At 53.0% G+C, this 19,387-nt stretch overlaps 5 protein-coding genes across 8 annotated transcripts; 1 reads left to right on the top strand and 4 right to left on the bottom strand.

The window, feature by feature from the left end:
* Positions 1 to 905: 905 nt before the first annotated feature.
* NCU05718 lies at positions 906 to 5,536 on the top strand. Of its 2 annotated transcripts, XM_011395572.1 has the most exons (4): positions 906 to 1,013; positions 1,579 to 1,663; positions 1,791 to 4,754; positions 4,833 to 5,536. In XM_011395572.1, exons 3-4 carry the CDS (start codon positions 1,936 to 1,938, stop codon positions 4,894 to 4,896), a joined length of 2,883 nt encoding a protein of 960 aa, XP_011393874.1. In that variant the 5' UTR covers positions 906 to 1,013; positions 1,579 to 1,663; positions 1,791 to 1,935; the 3' UTR covers positions 4,897 to 5,536. The 2 variants fall into 2 exon arrangements, with proteins under 2 accessions (XP_011393874.1, XP_011393873.1); XM_011395571.1 differs by lacking the exon at positions 906 to 1,013 and having other exon boundaries at positions 1,389 to 1,663.
* A 264-nt stretch (positions 5,537 to 5,800) lies between these two features.
* Positions 5,801 to 7,513, bottom strand: NCU05717 (37S ribosomal protein Mrp17). The gene is made up of 3 exons (XM_957810.2): positions 7,228 to 7,513; positions 7,060 to 7,091; positions 5,801 to 6,797 (listed from the first exon to the last, which is right to left on the bottom strand). Exons 1-3 carry the CDS (start codon positions 7,249 to 7,251, stop codon positions 6,500 to 6,502), a joined length of 354 nt encoding a protein of 117 aa, XP_962903.1. The 5' UTR covers positions 7,252 to 7,513; the 3' UTR covers positions 5,801 to 6,499.
* A 211-nt stretch (positions 7,514 to 7,724) lies between these two features.
* Positions 7,725 to 10,914, bottom strand: NCU05716 (hypothetical protein). The gene is made up of 4 exons (XM_957809.3): positions 10,189 to 10,914; positions 9,972 to 10,015; positions 8,936 to 9,009; positions 7,725 to 8,883 (listed from the first exon to the last, which is right to left on the bottom strand). The coding sequence occupies exons 1-4, from the start codon at positions 10,282 to 10,284 to the stop codon at positions 8,195 to 8,197; spliced, it is 903 nt and encodes a 300-aa protein (XP_962902.3). The 5' UTR covers positions 10,285 to 10,914; the 3' UTR covers positions 7,725 to 8,194.
* Positions 10,915 to 11,092: 178 nt separating this feature from the next.
* On the bottom strand, positions 11,093 to 15,308 carry NCU05715 (sorting nexin mvp-1). 3 transcript variants are annotated; one of them, XM_011395569.1, is made up of 5 exons: positions 13,899 to 15,308; positions 12,821 to 13,663; positions 12,632 to 12,771; positions 11,982 to 12,575; positions 11,093 to 11,929 (listed from the first exon to the last, which is right to left on the bottom strand). In XM_011395569.1, the coding sequence occupies exons 2-5, from the start codon at positions 13,611 to 13,613 to the stop codon at positions 11,720 to 11,722; spliced, it is 1,737 nt and encodes a 578-aa protein (XP_011393871.1). In that variant the 5' UTR covers positions 13,614 to 13,663; positions 13,899 to 15,308; the 3' UTR covers positions 11,093 to 11,719. The 3 variants fall into 3 exon arrangements, with proteins under 3 accessions (XP_011393871.1, XP_011393870.1, XP_011393872.1); XM_011395568.1 differs by having other exon boundaries at positions 14,192 to 15,308; XM_011395570.1 differs by having other exon boundaries at positions 11,170 to 11,929; positions 13,729 to 14,215.
* Positions 15,309 to 15,656: 348 nt separating this feature from the next.
* Positions 15,657 to 17,484, bottom strand: NCU05714 (mitochondrial 54S ribosomal protein YmL10/YmL18). The gene is made up of 2 exons (XM_957807.3): positions 17,019 to 17,484; positions 15,657 to 16,893 (listed from the first exon to the last, which is right to left on the bottom strand). The coding sequence occupies exons 1-2, from the start codon at positions 17,357 to 17,359 to the stop codon at positions 16,296 to 16,298; spliced, it is 939 nt and encodes a 312-aa protein (XP_962900.1). The 5' UTR covers positions 17,360 to 17,484; the 3' UTR covers positions 15,657 to 16,295.
* Positions 17,485 to 19,387: the final 1,903 nt, after the last annotated feature.

Below are 19,387 nucleotides of genomic sequence, written 5' to 3'. Positions count from 1 at the left end.
TCCTTTTGTCTGTCTGGTCGATATCGGTTCGGTTGTTTGGTCGTTGGCGGTTCCTTCTTTTGGTCCTCAGCTCGTGCTGCATCTGATATTCTTTTTCTGCGCCTTTCGGGTCGGATGCAATGCCATCGATTGGGGTGGGCAGGCGGGCCGTTGAATAGTCGCCGCAGTCATGAAAGGCATTTTAGTTCCCTCTTGGTCCGTCACTTCTCCCTGCGTAAAGGCTGGAAATCCGAGTTTTCCGCACACGGCACTTGACTACTGCGGCGTCCACTACTCGTCATGGCTCGTCGGGACTATCTGTCCTTTCGTTGTTGTGTCGTTTACCTGATGACAGTGCGAACGGATGAAGCAATGACGGATGATTAGTCGTATTGATATTGTGAGAATCCCTCCCTATTCAGTGCAACCTTGACCCATTTTGGGAAATCTGTTAGGTCCCCAACTAGTCTCTCCCTTAGCTTGGCCCCTCCCTCACCCCCCCCTATACGCCCGGACGGGCTTGTGCAACCAAATCAAGGACGAGTGCCGCCCAAATTAAAAATATCAAGCAATTCGGTAATTTTTCCCAGGGCAACCCTCGACTCGACGACTCCGTTTTACAGCAGCCAGCTGCCTACCTATAGACAGCCTGACAGACAGCACACACGGAAGTAGGTACCAACACCACAGTCTACGTATGCGCCCGGTACTCCGGTCACTTGACTATAGGGAAACACTGGGATACCTGGAATTTCAAAACCACCATCTAATCCACTCTTTCTTGCCCATCCCATTCCCTTTAATCCACGCCCCACTACGTCCGCGCCCAGGTCCAGCACATGTGTAATAGGGCCTAATAAGCAATACTAATTATCGTATGTCCATGCGCGCACACGGCAGCTGCCTTGTCTCATCAGTCAGTCAGTCGGCAATCCTATAGAGGAGAGGGGAGAGCTCTCGTAATGATAGGAAGTCATTCCATGCGCAGCCTAACTGAACGTGTGGAAATGGGGGAGGGAAAAAAAATCATCAAGGTCTGGTACCTTTGACTTGTACCGCGCGACCTACAATCCCCATTCACCCTTTTTACTAATACCCTTTTTTTTTTTTTTTTTTTTTTTTTTGTCCTTGCGTGTCATATATCAACTTTTTTTTTTTTCCTCTTGGATTCCTTGGACCGCCCTTTGCGTTCTTCTCCAATACCTACCTGTTCTTTCACCCTATCTCTTTCTCCAACTACCTAAGTAGGTATCACCGCAACATCCCTCATCCATCACTTACCATTTGGGTTTTACTCGCCTCGTACCCAATCTCCTGTCACTTCGGCTTTGTGCACAGGGCATTCATAGTAGGTTCCTATCTATCTACTTACATTATCTATACTGCCGCCGCCGTCTGATCTCACCGTTTCCCCCCCTGGAGTAATAAAGCCCCATCCGGGACGTAATCGCCCGCACCACTCGCACGCACCTTCTTCCTCTTTCTCCTTTCTTTCTTTTTCCTGCTTCTCCGGCTTTTTTTTGTTATTCTTATTCAGTGTGCCATATCCGAAGTAGGATTTTGCCCCTGTGCATTCAATCGCAATTCTAACTGGCGCAGAAAGTGCATGAGGGCGAATATTAGATTAGTATACCACGCAATATTGCGATCTCACTGCCGTGCCATCACATGCAGCACCGTATAGGTAACAAAACCACTTCATCCGAGTCTGGCCCTACCTGATCTTTCTCCCCTAACCTTGCCTCCACTCTCACTCACCCAATCTTACTGTGCAGGCCTCATGTGCATTTTTATTAACTCAATATTCTTAGTCCTCTCCAGCTTCGACCGCAAGACACCGGCCAAGTAGGACACCCGGCGCATTCTTCTTAGCAAGACATAATACTAGATCGGACCTCACCACCCCATTACATATATTGACTGTATACCAAACCCGCAAGTGGAAAGGGAAGCGACATGCCACCGTTAGCCCTTCCCGCTAGAGCCGGCACCATGGCATCCAGCAACCCCAACATCAATGGAACCGGCGCCAACAGCTCCACACGTATTGTCACCAATGGTGCCGATGGCCCACAACAAGAAGAAGAAGAAACCCAGATGAACCTCGACGCCACAACCTGGGACCAGATCATGGCCAAGTACTGGGCCTCCACTGCCGCCAACCGCGAACGCGAAGACGCCGAGCTGCGCGAGGCCTTTGCCCGAGAGGAACGTGAACTAGCTGATCGCCAGCTAAAGCTCGGTCAAGAGCGGGTCAAGCTGCTGGAGCAACTCAAAGCTATTGACCAGCAATGGACGGAGATCGAGGCGCAGAGGAAGACCAAGGAGAAGGATCAGAAGAGGAGGTGTGAGACGATTCGAGAGGAGAGGGAGAGGGACGATGAGTTGAAGAGGAGTTGGTTTGAGGAGAACAGGAGGAAGGCTGCATCGGGTGAGAAAGGACAAGACCCGGCAGGTTTGGCCATGTTAGCGAAGAAGGCCCAGGGCGTGGCTGCTGTGGCCGGTGGTGAACTTTGCAATGGGAGTGGCTCGACTTCGGGATTGTCGTCGCAGCGGGAGACGCCGCTGAGAGAGGAAGCACAACAACGGCAACGGCACGCGTTGCCTAGTCGGCCTAGGGAAGGCGGTAGGACACCAAGCGAGGAGCACGACAGGGCACAAGAACTTCAGCAACAACTACGCAATGAACAACAGCAGCAGAAGGAGAGGACTGAGAATGGACTGGATGGAAAGGCCGTGGACATGGACAAACTGCCCAAGGTTTATAATGGTGCGGGTACGTGCGTCGGTCATGTGCGGCCCATCAACCTAAGAAACCACTTGACTATGCATATCCAGCAGCAACCGATTAAGCGTCACGTACAGACTCGCCAGGGACGGAACTTCACCGCCGAGACGCTGGAAACCATCTACGAACCGAGCGACAAGAAGGGCGCCAAGTGGTTGAGCTGTTGGATTCAAGCTACGGGCCATGTTCAAGAAACCCCTTGCGCGTCATGCACAACTCGCCAAGGCGTCTTCCCGCAGTGTATCATCCTGGACGCCGAGGGCTTCCCCCGGTGCGGTAACTGCGAGTGGAATCGCCAGGGATGCAGTGGTGCTTCTAAGCATGCAGACCACGAGATGGCCGAAGCCAGCCCAAAGGCCGGGAACGGAGAGGTGGCTCAAGAAGCTCCCGTTGTTACCAGTGGCTTTAAAGCTGTGAATGGCACATCGGCGAGCCAGAAGACCGCGAAGGTGGTTAGCAACGGAGATGAGCAGCCAGCACGATCCAAACTGCCCTCGGGGCGCAAGTCCCTTCCGAGCACGCGCAAGTCCAGTGTGCAGCCCGAATCAATCGCCCCAACGCCCCTGGAAGGCAGTCCAGCGCCCAACGACAGCGATCACGCAGAAGATCTTCCTCCCATCAACCTGGCAAACCTCGCCCTCCGTGACGACGGGACTGTTTTTACAGACCCCCCTTGCATGCGCGGCGTTCCCCTCGTCAGGATCGGCCCCGACCATCCTTATTGGGATCCCGAATGGGTCGCGCTCGAGGAGCCGATCCAAGCCCAACTCGCCAAGTGGTCGGAAAAGTACGAAAAGTTGAAAAACGAGGGCGGCGCGGCGTCGACAAAATATCTGGCTGGTCGTCAACAAAACAGGGGCAAATTGGTTTTGGACTTTCTGGCAAAGGGAGAGTTCCACCCTTATCAGCTCATGGCAAAGCACCTCATCAACAAAGCCTACATAGGTTATGATAACTTGTACCGCATGGTGCAGGTGCTGGAGGAACTCAAGAGGTTCAAGCAGCTGGATGTTTCACCTTCACAATGGCTTAGACACCGATTACACGAAATCCACGAAGAGCTGGGCGATAAGTTCAACCTCGGAAAGGCGGTGGAGAACCTCTACTCGGACCCCAAACTTCGGCTACTTCGCAGCGAGAGCGGGTTTGGCAATATTGGTCGGCCGAGGGGCTACAAGCCTACGATGGCTGATAAGGGAGAGGATGGGCCAGCTCCCAAGAAGGCGGCCAAGGGGACGAAGAGGAAGGCGGCTGCTGCTCACTCGACAGATGACCCTGCCAACCAGTCAGAAGAGCAACTTCGTGTCGTAGACCACCACCAAGCCGCCGACACAAGAGCCCCATCTTCCCATTCCTCACCCTCTACTTCAGAAGAAATGGGTCATCCAACCCATGCGATTTCTAAGCCTCCCGCAGCCAAACACCACCAGCCCTCCCCCTCCGTGACCCTCAAAATCCAAGCTCCCCCCGAAGATCTCTACTACGAAGGCTACACCTCGGACGACTCCTACTCGGGCGACAAGATCACAGAAGTCGACTGGCGGCTATTACAAGTTCGTCACCGGGAAATGACCACCAACACCGGTATTACACAATACTGGCATTGGCTGGGCGCCGGCGAGGACTTGACGGGTCGCGGAGAGGAAAACTGCTTTGAGCACCAAGTCCTTAAAGATGTCAAGGGCCGTCGCGTGACGTGGGGCGTCTACAAGGAGCCGATTGATTTCCATCTGAGGTTGGACGAAATCGAGGAGGTGGTGTATGCGCCTGAGGGGAGTGGGTGTTTGAAGATTTTGATTAGTGTGAAGAAGGATGCTGCACATCATCATCATCATCGTCATCATGGGGATGAGGAGGAGGAGGAGGAGGCGCAGGAGGCGCAGGAGTCGAGGGGGGATGTGTTGGCTTGGTTTAAGCGGGAGAGAACCAAGAGGAGGTTTTTGAGCTTTTTGGTGAAGAAGGGGAAGCGGGTGGTGAGGAGTACTGCGTACGTATTTTCTGATTTCTGATTTCTGATTTATGATGCGATGAGTTACTGACGTTTGAGGTGTTGCTGTCTGTATAGGGCGTACGTGGAACAAGCTTGGGATGATATGGACTCGGTTGTTTTGCCGCATGAGGATGAATAGGGTTTTGAGATCCTTCGGGGAAAAAGAACTACCCATGGTTGCTTGCCCATGAGCGCGAGGAACACGGTGGGTGGTGGCGATTGGTGAGAAATTGTCAGTTGGGAAGTTGTGAAGCGCGTCAAAAAGGTTCCACGGAGGGATATGCTTTTCTTGTTTTTTCTCATTCTTCTGCTCCAGATGTTTTGCTTCACGGCACTCTTGGTTTGCGTGGCCTCGATCCATAGATCGGCCGATCGTGGTTTTACTGCATTTCCTGACTTTCCTGGTTTTCTTCTGCAGGCGGTTGTGCTGGTTGGTATGGAGTTTGGGAGTTTATGTTTTTCTTATTGTTCGTTTTTTTGTGTTTCCTTTTTTTTCTTCCTTGCATTCACTACCGGGTCTTTTGTGTCTAAACGCCGGGATAAAGTGGTAGGATACAAACGCAGCGTCAAGGGGGTTGGTGATGGTGGTGGTGGTGGTGGTGGTCAGTTTACTGCTTGCTTGTTCCGGGCGTTGCTGGTATGGTGGGTGGAAAGACTGGATTTGAAAAATTTTCGTTTTGAAGAGAGAGAGAGAGAGAGAGAGAGAGAGAGGGAAGACTGGAGTGATTCATTATTTAGGTAGCCGAGTGAAAGTAGTGGAAGGTAATTGATAGAGATGGTTTACATTAAATCTCACTTTAGTGAGCCCCGGTTCTGGATGTGTGTTGACTTGGTGATATGAACATGCCTCTGTTGCCGTGTGTTGCCGTGTGTTGGCGAGACTGATATCATAGTGTTTAACTGGGAACTCGAGAGGATCGATCAACTACATTTGATAAGGGGAGGTAGTGTAGCATACAAGTGTGGTAACTGAAACGAGGATGAAGTTTGAGCGAAGAGCCCTCACGTCAAGTTTTCAAAGATCACCCGTAACTTTAATATGATCGTGTCTGACGTTTCTTAATCCCAAGCCATCCTTGTTGAGCCGGGACCGATGAACTACCTTGCTTTAAGGAATCTGAATATGGCGTCGTATTCTTTAGCGGATCACATTCCACATGCGTTATCGTACATGAACAAAGACGGGTCCGGGAGTTTGTTCTCTAGCTGGCTTGACTGATATGATACTCTGACCGTTTCGAGTGCACCCTAATTCACGCCAGAACTTCTTGATCGACGACGGTGATCCATTAACGGGGTCGAAAAGGAGTCAGGTTCCTCCTTCCTTCAACCTGAGTGGGTATGGATGGTTCCGCAACCCATTCGCAATGAAGATTTCGGATACGTATGCTGCCTGTCTGTATGTATGTATCCCATGTTGCTATCCAGGTGTCGTGCGTTCACGATGTACCATTGCTCATCGAAGGCCCAGATCGTTATTGGTGGGTGTTTCGGTCGTTTTTATTGTTGCTGTCGACGGAGGTAAGAAGGTATAAAGATGCCTGCCATCCATCCGTCCATATATGTTGTCCGGTCTGCTTCATCACGGCCCTTTTGGTATACACAAGCCGGTAAGGAGATGGGATGGATATATGTCGATTCGATTCGACTCGATTCATTATTTCCCATCCATCTGTCCATCCATCGTACACATTCCCCCCCCACCCGCCCCCTCTTTTGCTCTCCGTCCAGAAGATACAGATTTACGCCTCCTCTAAACTCCTCCAAGGAATCGCCCCAAACCTCGACAGCGTCTCCAGCTTGCCATCGCCCAACTTCACGTTCGCCGTGCGGATCACGCGCGGGTCGGCCTTCATGGTGCGTCGGACTTCTTCGTGCGTCGCGATGCTGGCGTCGTACCGCATGACAAAGTAGTGGCCCCGGTTATGGCGCTGCTGGTTGGTGGAGATGGGACGGGGCAGCAGGAACGTGCCCCAGTTCTTGATGTCGCGGATGACGCCGCCTTGGTTGAGGATGAGTTTGCCGGCTGTTAGGACGAGTCTGTTTTTTTTTTATTGGTTCTTGTTTAGTACGACGAGGTGTGGAAGGTTGGTAGAGGATGGGATGGTTGGGTTGGGTTCGGAGTCGGAGTCGGGGTGATAGGTAGGTAGGGTCGTGGATGATGTGGTAGAAGAGAAGACAAGAGAAAGATCGGTCGGTTCGGGTCGGGTCGGGTTCGTAAGGGAAAGGAAAGACGGAGGGAGTTTTCTTCAAGTCGGACGGACTATCGAGTGGAAACAAAGAGAAGGGGAAAAAAACATACTCCTTCACCTCGGCGATGTTGCCCGGGCGGACCTGTTCACAAGTGCAATCATTAGCAAGACTGTCTCTTTCCATCTCTCTCCTCTCCCATTCCCTTTCCATTTCCTTTCCTTTTCTGTACCCCCAATCTCTTAACCTGCTCCTGTAGTTCAACCCTAGGGTAACTCACAATACCAATAGTCTCATACAACATCCTGTCTGGTAGTTTGGGCTGGGCGGCGGGCAATCGGTTCGGGGAAAGAAACGAACGCAAAAAGAAGTTTAGTTTCGCGATGCGATGCGATGCGATTGCGACCGGCCGAAAGCGCGTATAGTACTACCTAGTGAACCTTGGACGTCGATAAGAAGTTCGGAGCCCCACAGTAGGTACCGCTGTGGCTGCTGTTGTGACCGGGCTCAGCAAGTACTGTAGGGTGTGGTGGGTGTTGCCGTCAGCAGTGCCGCATTGCCGCAGTGCCGCAGCGGGTTGGTTGCGAGTGGGCGTCCGGGTGCCGCCGCTTGCTTGGAAATTTTTGTGGGGTCCAGGAAGAAGGTCGAGATTCTGCCGCGTTGACCGCCTTCCGGATAGGGGTGTACACACTTCATCAAGGGTGGGTGGGAGAGAGGTTGTTTACTCGACTCTTCAGCTGTCACCTCGGTGATTGTAGAGACATCTGTTGGGTGTAATGGTCCTCCAGAAAAGCTGTTTTAAAAGTTCCTAAAGGGTTATAATGTGGTCTAGAAGCAATGAGAAATCAGACTTGTTCTAAAAACATTCCCAACCGCTTCATACACCTTTGAATGGCCTTCATGTTGTAAATGCATGCTCTTATCGGTATTGTGTATCTGGAAATGCGCTGTGTAAATGTATTCTTTGCTCTTTGCGAACCAACCTCTGATCTTTCGATGCGCCGCTTGACCACCATGGCAGCAACCTCAACAAGATGATAACCGCCATGAGAGCCCCGAAAGCCCTCCCAGCATCAACTGGCAACAGCATGACCATCAGTGCTTCTCTTCTTTGCCCCTCTTATCCTCCCTGCGCCAAGGCGAAAGAGTCCTCACCAACATCCTCATATGCTCCCCCCCGTATAACCACATCCACCCACTTGACTTCATCCTTTACACTCCTTCCCCGGATGCTCATGACCAACTTTCTAATAATCCTCAACATCCATCCCCTCCCCTCCTGCTGCCCCCGGTGCAGGCGCCTTGGCAATCCCCTGCTCCCTGCACCAAAGCACAAAATCGTCAATCACGCCCGGCCACGCCTGGTCTTCGTTCCAGAACCCGAGCGTCTCATCCACCATCGTCTTCTCCGCAAACGCCAGCGTCTGGTTCCACATATCCTTGTTGACGCTCCTCGTCCACTTCTCCGCCAAAAACCGCTTCCACGCACCCAGCCAATCCACGTTCTTGCTCTTCCACGGCCTCGGTCCTAGTCCTGTATCTGAAGACTCGGTGCCCAAAAACAAATCCCAGAATACCAAGGCAACGTCCTTCTCCAGTGCCTTTTGGGCAGGTTCCTTACCCAGGCCAAAAGCGAACTGGTAGACTTTTTTGAAGTAGGCCGGATTTTGAGGCAGGTTTTGGATGCACATCCGGACGTAGTTTCTGTGGTGGGCCGGGTCTGCGGGAATGCGGTGGTCGAGGTAGATGGAGGACCACCCCTCGACGAAACCCTGGCGAGTGATTTGGCCGATGGAGTCGGCGCGGACGATCTCAAGGACCACAAAAGCTTCAACGTTTTCGATATTGGCGCCCATGGAGGAGATGTAGGCTTGGGCGGCTTCGGCGCCGATGGCCTCGACGGGTTTTCCGGCTCCTGCTGCTGCTCGGTCCTCGTCTGTATCGATGTTAGTTCGAGGGGAATGAGAGGCAGGGGCAAAGAGACATACCGCCGACCAGACGGTCGAACAACTGATTCAACGCATCATCTGGGCCACGCTTCCTTTCCCGATCATTCATATACCTGTGGTCGAAGTAAGGTTAGTCTTCCGTTTCCAACCTGATAAATTTTGAAAATAATAAGCAAGGCATCTTAAGCCATCACGGACTCTAATTCCGGCGCATTTTCCAAGGATGAAGTGGATATTCCCTTGGGATCTATGCGTGGACCCAACTCCCCATTGCCAGTCGGTAGGACAGTTTTTGTAGACGGAAGATCCTGCAACTGAAGAGACCCAGGCACGTTGTCCGCCGTTTGGGGATATCGGGAGTGAGATTGTGATCGCGAGTGGCTCCCCTCAGTCTCAGTCGCATCTTCGCTTGGAGTAGCCGACGACTTTGCGGGTTTGCGTCCATTCCTCTTTCGGAAACAAGAACCAAACAGTTTCGAAAACATGATTTTCGTGTCTGAAGAGCCAAGTGGTGGCATCTTGAGGTGCAAAAGTGGTGATAAATGCCTTTGATGGGAAAGGGGCGTCGCATTCATTCGTTTGGGAATGACATTAAGGTTGAGCTGGGGGCTCCACTGGAGAACCACGGTGTGCATGGAAATGCGTATTGGTTGCGTGGTTGCATTCTCGGCGCCTCCCTCATCTCCCTTCTGTTGATGTTTTCCAACAAATTCAGAAAATAAGAACCCGGGGGCTGGAAACCAATGCTGACGGTTGACAAAAACAAAAAACGATGACCCGAAAAAAAGACCACAACATGACCCTTTTAATAAGACATTGTGTCGGGACGTTGATCCCTTGTGGTATTCATTGGTCGTAAACAGCTTGTAGCTGTAGGGAGCTGTAGGGAGTTCCGACCCGAACGACCGTCGTGGCCGGCTTCGACCCGGCCCCAAAACAAAACCTCCCTCATATTCCAACTAATAATTTCGAAGGGATACACACACGGTATGCGGTGCGCCGTGCGACATTGCGAATGCACATGGGGTAAAGTCGGTAGTTGCAAGAGGAGACGAGGACGGAAGAAGGGACCTACATATTCGCAGCAAGTTCGACACTGTAGTTTGCATTTCGGAGGTACTGTAATCCAAGTCCAAATATTAGCTTCTTGCACTCTTGTTCGCAGTCGCACTCGCACGGTCGGACTGATGGACATATGGCGTCCCAGCGGGACGACACTCTCCGAGGTCTCTTTTAATCCCTTCTTGTGACATTGGACCTTGCAAGGGATCTTGGACTTTGGTTGAACTCACCCGTTGCGCATTCTCCTTGCTCGCATTGGTCACTGCGACAAACTGGGCAACCTTTTGCCTCTGGGTGGCCGTTGAGGGCAGCCTAGAGCTACTCATTCTGGCTGTCTCAACGTTCGTTGTGTGGTTGGGGGTGTCGTCGTTCGTTCCGTCTTTCGAACGCTGAGCGGAAAAGAGACGAGATGGTTGTCTGACAGAGACAAAATGTCGCCCTTGCGAAGGTAAAGAGAGAGCTTGGTGCTGGCGCTTGTTCGGGCACGCGTGAGTTGATCTCGATCGGTTTATGAGCCCAAAGTCGTCGCGGGGCAGGGCAGCAGAGGCTGATAAGGCGGGATCGGCTGTTGGTCTGGTGATGTGGCAGACGGATGGAGCTTGAGGCGCTCGCTGTTGGACGGGTCGCGTGTTTGTAATTGCGCGCAGATACGAGCCGAGGGGTGGGTTGAGCTCGAATTCGGTAGCAAAGCTGTGAAGGTGCCGTGGCCGTGGATTTCGGTTTGCAGGTTCGTTGCCTAGGTAGATTCGTCCCTTCTTGCGTCTTGTCAAAATAGGTAAAGATCGGGAAGGCGGAGGGGAGCGACGGGACTTTAGGGCGGGCACTCCACTACTAAACGGGCATCACAGCTTGGAAAGCGGGACGGAGGGGCCCGCGGCGGAGGTTCGTACCAGGGAAAACCCACTGCCACCACGGCCATTCAGCGCTATGAGTCCAGCTACCTAGGCGAGGCTGAAGAGAAAACGTCATGGCGGGGGAAGTCACTGCGACCATAGAGGTAGAGGTATACTACCACCAGGGCAGCTCGTGTGTCTGAGTGCCGCCGCGGCAGTGGTGTTCCCCAGGTCTTGGCACGAACCACTGGATTGAGACGGCCGACCAATGTCCCGGAATCGGCTTCAGCTTCTGCAAAGTACAGTACCTCTAGGCAGAGTGGAAGCTGCAGTGAATCACAGCCAACGAGTAGACTAACATGGGTCGTATAAGCCGCGTCATCATCTCTGGTATTGTCCATGCCTCTCTTCAACTCCCTACAGAAAGCCCCTACAGACAGACCATACACATACAGCTCAACTTGACACAAAGCAAATCATATGAAAACGCCATAAACATGAGTAACATAACAAAGTCACACATGAAGAACCCCAAACCAAACTTCATCCCATCATACCGTACCCCCCTCAATCTTTGCACATGCCTGGTAACTGGTATCCCCAAACCTGCCATCCCCGTCATGAAGCTGTAACCTTCTGTCCCTTGTCCATAATTCGTCATCAATCTCATCAATATCCGTCAAGCCCAGTGGACCACCCCACCAGCAGAAACAATCCTTCCTGTTTGACTGGCATCTCTGTTGTTGACGGTGCCACTTCTGTTGTTTTCGATTCCTGCAGGTCTGTTGAAGCTCCATTGCCGATAGCTTGACCTGTTGACTTTCATCGTATTGCCCCTTCCCATGTCGCTGCCTCTGCTTGGACCACGAACAGTGCCGTCACCACCACCCCGGATGGTCCGACCAAGCCCATGCCTCTCAGAGTTCACCTAATCCCCAAGCGGCATGCCTTCCAGATCATCTAGCAACCTTCGCCAGTTGTCCGCCAGCATCTCCGAGTACTTAACCCGCTCCTGCGCCCAATCCTGCGTCAGTCTCGACACGTTATACTGCGTGTTCTGGAAAAATCGAAGCTCGTCTCTTATGCATTCCTTGACAAATACTGAGCGGTTGTGTTGTGTGACAATGGATTCCTTGTCCTGCTTCCGGTGTTAGTAGAGTGGCATTGATCAACGTAAAAGAGAGACATACCTTAATGATCGCCTCTACAACCCTCTCTTTCTCCCCGGGCTTAACCATCCCTTCTGGCTTTGCATTAAGCGCTTGCAGCTTCGCTTCATTTGTCTCTATGCGTCGTTGCAGGAAGGGGATGTTGTCCTTGTCGAGACGATCTCTCCTGTCAAACATATCACGTAGACTGACTAGCGCATCTCGCTGCCTCTTCAAGTCCTCCAAAACACCCTCTTCCCACGCCTTTGCTTCATCCTCCATCAAAGTCTGTGCAGTACGCAAGTGTCGGCCCATGGCTTGCAGCCCGTCGTTGAGAAGTGGCACGTCATTGTGGTCGGTGGCGTAGGTATCGGCACTGGTCTCGGTGAGTGAGATCAGGGAGACAGCCATCCTGGCGTGGTCGGCTGCTACGCCTTCTGAGCGCTTGATCAGACGGTCCATGATGGTGCAGGTGCTGATATAGAGCTCAGCGCTGCGGCGGACGCCGACTCGGGTGCGCGCAAAGAGCTCCTCCAAAGTTGGGGGAAGCGAGTCCTCGAGACCGGGCGGTAGTGTGCGGCCGGTAAACTCGTCCTGAACAGAGATTGTTGCTTGCTTGCGCCAGACCGACAGTTCCTGAGAGCACATCATTAGCAGCTGCGGGGAAGCCACAAAGTGTGAGGTAGACATACCGTAGGCACTGTCAAGAACATAATCACCAGCTGCTCCTGACCCAGAACCGGGTGGCGCACAAGAGCGTTGAGGAACCTAGCCAGACCGCGGCGACGCTTCTCGATAAAGGCTCCATCGTTGGACAAATGGTTGCCATTGACTGTCTCTGTTAGCGTAGCCCATGTCCCTCGGAATGGTCTCTAACTTACAAGCAACCCGCTTGGGCGGCAACAGCGGCAGCACCCTAAACGGATACCGCTTGTGCAAGCAATCCAATAACCACACAAAGTCGCTGTATCGTCGGACGACCTTGCTGCCACGTCTTATGCTCGAGACCTCGTAGTTGTGGTGCTGGAACATGAACACACCCTCCTTCTCCGGCATCAGCGTCACCAGGATATTCTCCTCCACGTTGCTTCCGGACCTGACATGTCCAATGCTTCGGTTGGGATTGGAACCACCGACTGAACCACTGACAGACTGACCAGGTCCCCCACTATCACCAAACGGACCTGTGATAGCATTGTCTGCTGGCTCGCCGAACCCTCCTCCCGAGGAGCTGCCGGGAAAGTAGTTCCAAGCGCCATTGCTTTCTTGAATTGACTCGGCGACATTGTGAATTGAGCTTGGACCCGAGGGTGGTTGGCTGGTGGTGAAAGTGGAAGTTGTCCGACCGGGCAAAGCGCTACTGGTGGTCGTCACCTCGGGACTCGTACTGTACGAAACAGCGTCGTTGCCGTTCAAGTCGTTCGCGACCGACCGAGGGACGTCGGCGGCGCCGTTATGTCCCGTCGAGTGTTCTAATGGGCCATGGTTATGACCTTTGTGAAGATCGGGCGCGTTCCACGGGTCCTCGGGGTACTCCATTGAAACCTTCCTCAGCGTGGGCGGCTGGTGTTGCTGCTGCTGCTGTTGCTTGGGAGGAGACGGGGTGGGGGCTTTTGGTGGTGTGACGGGTCGTTGTGGAGGTTTCGCACCAAGTTCAGACAAATTCGGCAGCATGGGCTGGACGTTCTCGTTGACAAGACCTTGTAGTTTGGGCTGGGGAAGATCTGGATAGCGGTTACGCAACGAGGTTAGCTTAGTTGCCATGACACTGAAGAACTAACGGACCCACCCCCGATGGCGTTGACCTAGGACCAAGGCGATTGCGGATTTCGGAGCGCGCGAAGCAGTGCACTAACACGGAAGGAAGATGATGTATGTGATGGGGAGAATATGGGGTATTTTGAAAAGCAAAACGCAATATCAGTGTTATTGAGCAGAGCACGAACAAAAAAGACGGACAAGCAAAAAGGTTAACGGAGTCGGCGGGAACAATCAATCAACAAACGGGGGATTGACATATGACCGCCATTCGAGGTTCGTCTGGGTTGCAACGGGGTTGGGATGGATGACCAGCCAGCAACTGGCTGAAGAACCGGAAAATCAAAGGCGCCCCGGCACTTTGTTGCGACGAAGCACTGCAGGCAGAAACGTATTGTAGACCGAAGAAGATACACAACCGAAAAACAGGATTGGACAATGTCGGCAGAAGGGAAAGAAATAAAAATCAAAAACAAGAATCAAAAAAGACTTACTTCGTCGACGTTCATCCACGCCATCCAAGCTGGCGACCTCCCCTTCTTGGACAAGGCCAATCAGGGCCAGGAGAACGTTGAACTCGTTCCTGCCCAAGTCCCCCAAGCCAACAGCAGCAGCAGCAGCAGCAGCGGAGCTGTTAGCCTCCCCACCATGGGCACCATCACCCCCACCACCAGCGCCTGTAGCGGAGGCCGAAGCAGGGGCGATGATACCCATTATGCGCGCCTGGTCATCGGCGCCAAGCTTGGCCGCTGCCAGCGTCCGCGCAACCCCCCCGGCTGTGATCCGCCCATTTGTGCTCCGGTTCTCTGTACGGACTACTGCGTCGAACGTCTCGATGTAGCTCTCGGGAACGTCGCCCGAGGGGAGGAGGTTGCGGATCAGATCGGCGCGGCTGCGCTGCTTGCGCGGGGTGGGCATGTCCCAGGGCGAATCGTGGTCATCGTCGGCGAATAGCGCACTGCCGGAGCGAGTGGTGGGCGCCTCGTTATCGAAGAGGGTCGAGCGGCTGCTGTTGGCGGTCTTGGCTGGGTTGAGGGCGGCCGAGCCGTCGTTGGGAGGGGAGCTGCCAAAGAGCGACATGTTGTGCTGGCTGGAGAGAGCTTGGAGGGCGGACAACCCAAGGTAGGTAGGTAGGTTCACGGTGTAAGTCGGTTGGAGGAGTGAAGATGTTCGGCGCAAGGCGAGGTTGAAGCAAAATGTGAGGCCACTCTGCAAGGCTCGGTTTCTGCAACAGTCGACGCAGAGAATCTCACTAGCAGCGTCGCAATGCGACTCGTAATCTGGATGCAACGGAGGGCTGTTGGAGGGCTGTTGGATGTAGGTACCGCCACTGGTAGTGTAGACGTAGGTATATAAGCTCCGTCAGGATTGGCACTGCAAGGAACAACCCCAATGGGCCAGGGCTGAAGATGGAAGAACCAAAGAGTGAACAAGTTAATGATGAGATTATGGCAACCTCAGCCAGAAGAAGAAGAAGAAGAAAAAGAAGAAAATGAAACACAGAAATGAAGAAAAAAGTTGAAGCAGGTCGTGATGTTGACAACGACAAAGTTTGGTCTCTCCCGCTCGAGGAAAGAAAAGTCAAGATGCATCAATGATGACGCCGCGGCGGGCAGAGTGGGTGGAGGGCACGCGCCGACTCCAAAGCTGACACAATCCCGTTCGGGAGGGCTGCATACAGTGGCTTCAGTGGACGGTTCCCGCTGTGGAAGCTGGGCATGGTGATTAGGGGCATTAGACTGGTCCGTGCATACTCCACTTTCTTTAAGCCGAAGGTATCGAAAGTCACCCGTGTAATTACCGTAATTACAAGACATATGGTCGGCATATGGTTGACATATGTCAATATTAACGATTCACATTCACATGCGGGGGCCTCTCACCGGCCCCCTGCACCCCCGGAGCTAACCCTAACCCTAACTAACCCTAACTAACCCTAACTAACCCTAACACTAATTGGTAATTTGCAGAGAAGTCGGGTATTGACGGCTGTTTTCGGACGTAATTACAAGCTGGTATGGAGAAGGTACCAAAAGCGACCTGGCACGTGATCAGACCCATATTTTCTAATGCCCCCATTCACCGTCCCCGTGGAAGCTGCCCTGGAAGGAATGGCCGGGGACCGCCCAGGACCGGGACTTGACCGGGGTCAGCTTGCGGGATTGACATGTCACTGGCCAATGGCTGTTCTTCCGACTGCCAGGTACGGGACAGCAAGTCTTCGAGATCCGTCGTTTGGACCATGTCAACACGCAGCCAAGTGATATTTACTTTATAAAGCCCATCTTCGAACTACGATGGATCGCAAAAGCAGGAACACGTCAATCAAGGGAGTTTCATGATTCACCTGCGTTGTCAGCAAGTGGAGTGCTGGCCGCATGTGGGAATCCACTCCCGTAGGTGAGACCTGTATGATGTACAAGGACCCAAATAGAACTGATCCGAGGAGCAAGACGCTGGACTGACAATACGCGGATGATAATAATACAACACAAAGCACAGAGCCATGAACGGGCCCAGTACCTATCATACAACAACGAGGAAGAGCGCAACAACGAGTCTCGGAAAAACCGCCATCCCAGGCAATGTTCGTGTTCATTAGAAGAGCTTCTCCGACGCCACATCCCCGGTCTTGCTGGCCTTGACCTTGTCGGCCCTGACCACCTTGACCTTCTCGCCGCCCGTCGGTACCTTGAAGTACAAACTGGGCGACTCGCCAGGCGCAAGCTGGTGGCTGAGGTAGCCCCTATGCGCCGGGTCTCTGTAGTACTCAATATCCCAACGGCTGGTCGGGTCCGGCAGGCGGTAGTACTTCTTCTTGAGCGATCGCGCCTGCGCCAGGATCTCCTCCACGTGCTCCTTGCCCACCGGCAGCGGCTTGTCGGTATGAAGAGACTTGCCCTCTACCAGACGCTTGAGCGATTCCTTGGTGTAGAATCGGGTGACGATCTTGCCGCCGGCAGCCTCGATGGCCTCAATGGCGGAGGCGGACGCGCGCGATACGGTGATGGTGACGGGGATCTTGAAGCTCTCCTTGCCGCGGCCGAGAAGCTTGATGCCGTCCTTGATGCTGCTGCCAATGATGCCGGACTTGATGATCTCCTTGGGGGTAATGGGCTTCGTGGGGTCGATACGGCCGGCTTCGATCCATTCCTGAAGCTTTTCGAGGTTAAGCTCGGACATGTCGGCAGCGAACCTATGAAAGACACAAATGGTTAGTCTCCATCATGTATCTGGTAGGTATAGGTTATCGGATAGCATGCTGGAGAGTTCTTGGCCATGGCGCATAGCAAGCGAGGTAGGGAAGTCGGGACGGCATACTGGTTAACGAAACCCTTGCGGCCGTGAGAGACGATCAAGGGCGTCTGACCACCCTGGAACCATGGCTTAACATGACCGTGGGCCTTCTGACCCTTGGTACCGCGACCGGCAGTCTTGCCATAGCCGGACGAAGGACCGCGACCCTTGCGAATGCGCTTGTGGTAGGCGCCCCGGTTGTCGGACAGGCTGGCGAGGATGGATGCGCTCCTGGTCTGGACGGAGAGGGCAGCAAAGAGCGAAATGAGGGACGACGTCGGCGACGAGGCTGGGACCGAAGGGCGGGCTGTGAGGGAGGCCTGGCAGCATCGCGCCGCCTGGGCGAGCGGTAACCTGGGAGGCATGACGGAGGCGGAGGACACGGGAGTGGGTTGGGTCTGGGTCGGGCAGTCTTCCGGATTCCGTTCCTCACGGCAACGGCACTTCCCCGAAAACAAAAGTTCAGGACCCGCGCCCAGCCAAATTCCGACACCTGCGTCGCGGGGGTGGACCGTGCGCCCTCGTTGGTCTCGGTCAATTGCGAATGGGCGGCTGAGTCAGCAGCTGGTCCACATCCGACGTCCTTCGCCAAGGGACCGTGATGCTCCAAAATATCCATGTTCGATATCACTTACACGGGATATGCAAGAACATGTCAAAGGTTCAGTGCGGTGAAAGTCCCTAAGAGTGATTGTACCGCGGCTTAACAGGCTGAAGAACATCTGGTGCGAGTTTAGGGAATTTTTCCACCCAGTCGGAATGATCATAAATTGAGTGTCCCGAGGCCATTGGAGGTGCGTTGAGAAAATATTGTGCAAGTACAACTGTGGGATGCTTAAAGTATTGCCTTTGAGAGCAACGCAAAACAGGCAGCCAAGAGCAGCTCATACTAGAAACCTATTATAGATGGGTCTCAACTGCGACCTACGCTAGAATTACACAGAAGTCCTGAAGTAGGGCGTGTCGAAGGGGGTTCTGTGTCAGCCATGAGCCAATCGAGCTGGTGGGGTTCGGGAGTGTTGAGAATGGCATGAGTGACATACACGCTGGAATTGCCTGAATGTTACTTTGATTTACTGAAGGTGTTTGTATGGCTGATAGAAAGAATGTAATTGTTAAGCCTTCTTTGCTGTCGGATAACGTTTACTGCAGAACAGAGCAAGGGACAGCGTGCAGTCATTTCGCGGGATAAACATAACCGATCGTGATGGAACTTTCCAAGTCAAGCAGAGAAGCGCCGCTCCGAAATGGCTTTTCACTCAAGTCTGTCTGAATTTCAAGCATGGAATGTCAGTCCCAAGCCCAAACCACGCGCCAGGTACCTGCCACCGCTCCTGCCACCGGCAATCGGTCGGCACGCCCTTCACCGACGGGAACATCGGATGACAAGATCCCTTCCCGCCCAGGCCGCAAACCTCTAGTACCCTCTGCTGTAGCCTACAGGTATTATATAAGGTCGGGTTCCCTAACTGATCTCTCTGGCATAACGGAACTCTGTGATCTTTTGGCACAGTGGTTCCCGTTGATGAAAATGTGTGGCTTTTTCGTAGGTCTGCAGTTGGGGTATTGTCGTTCGTTCTACAAACTTACCTGGGCGACCGAGCTTTTTGCTCTTCATGTCAATTGGACAGCCTCTCAGGGCCTCAAAAATGTGGTCTCTCAATATTTGCTTTCTGTCTTGGGGCTGATAAATGGGTTTCTTTGCGAGCGGGAAAGATCCCATGGATGTGGTCATGTTTGCGGCAGCGACCTGATCGTTTTCGTGTACAAGTCAAGCCCTCACCACCCATGGATAGCACCTTCCTTTTAGGAAAGCAACTGGGTCAGTTTCAATACGACTTGAATGCCAGACTACTTTCTCTTTCATTTGACGTTCAATATGTTTACGGTTCTTTCTTCGGTCTTGATTCATGTTTTCAAACGTCGTTGTCTCTATGGATTATCAGGATGTCCACATCGATGTCTCTCCTGGCTGCCTTCTCAATGCCAACCGTTTGCGCAACTCGCGTTCTTCCTTCGGCGAATGAGGTGCGACGTACTTTCCTTGACATCTCCAAAGTGTCCACAGCAACTGTCCGAATTTCACGGGATCATAACATCAACTTCTAGGTCGCCATCAATTGTTCTTGTCGTCTTTGAACCTGTGACCTGACTTTCTCTCTCGCTGTGGCACATTGTATCTCCTTCTAGTCTTGCTTGACCTGAACATGAAGCGGCTCAGCTGTGGCAATGTTCCCAACTTCGTGTGAGTTGGGATTTGTATTGTCACCTGGAGTTACCATGTCGCATGTTCTTGGTCCCAGCTCCTTGTTCGATCATTTACGAAAAAGAGGCATGTCCTTTCCTTTATCCCAGCGTGTCGTCCCCTTCCCTCTAGCAGAACCGGTCATTCA

This window comes from Neurospora crassa, linkage group III, assembly GCF_000182925.2.
Source record: "Neurospora crassa OR74A linkage group III, whole genome shotgun sequence".
Lineage (NCBI taxonomy): Eukaryota > Fungi > Ascomycota > Sordariomycetes > Sordariales > Sordariaceae > Neurospora > Neurospora crassa.
The sequence above is the reverse complement of the archived record's forward strand: the minus strand, read 5'-3'. Positions and strand labels throughout refer to the sequence as shown.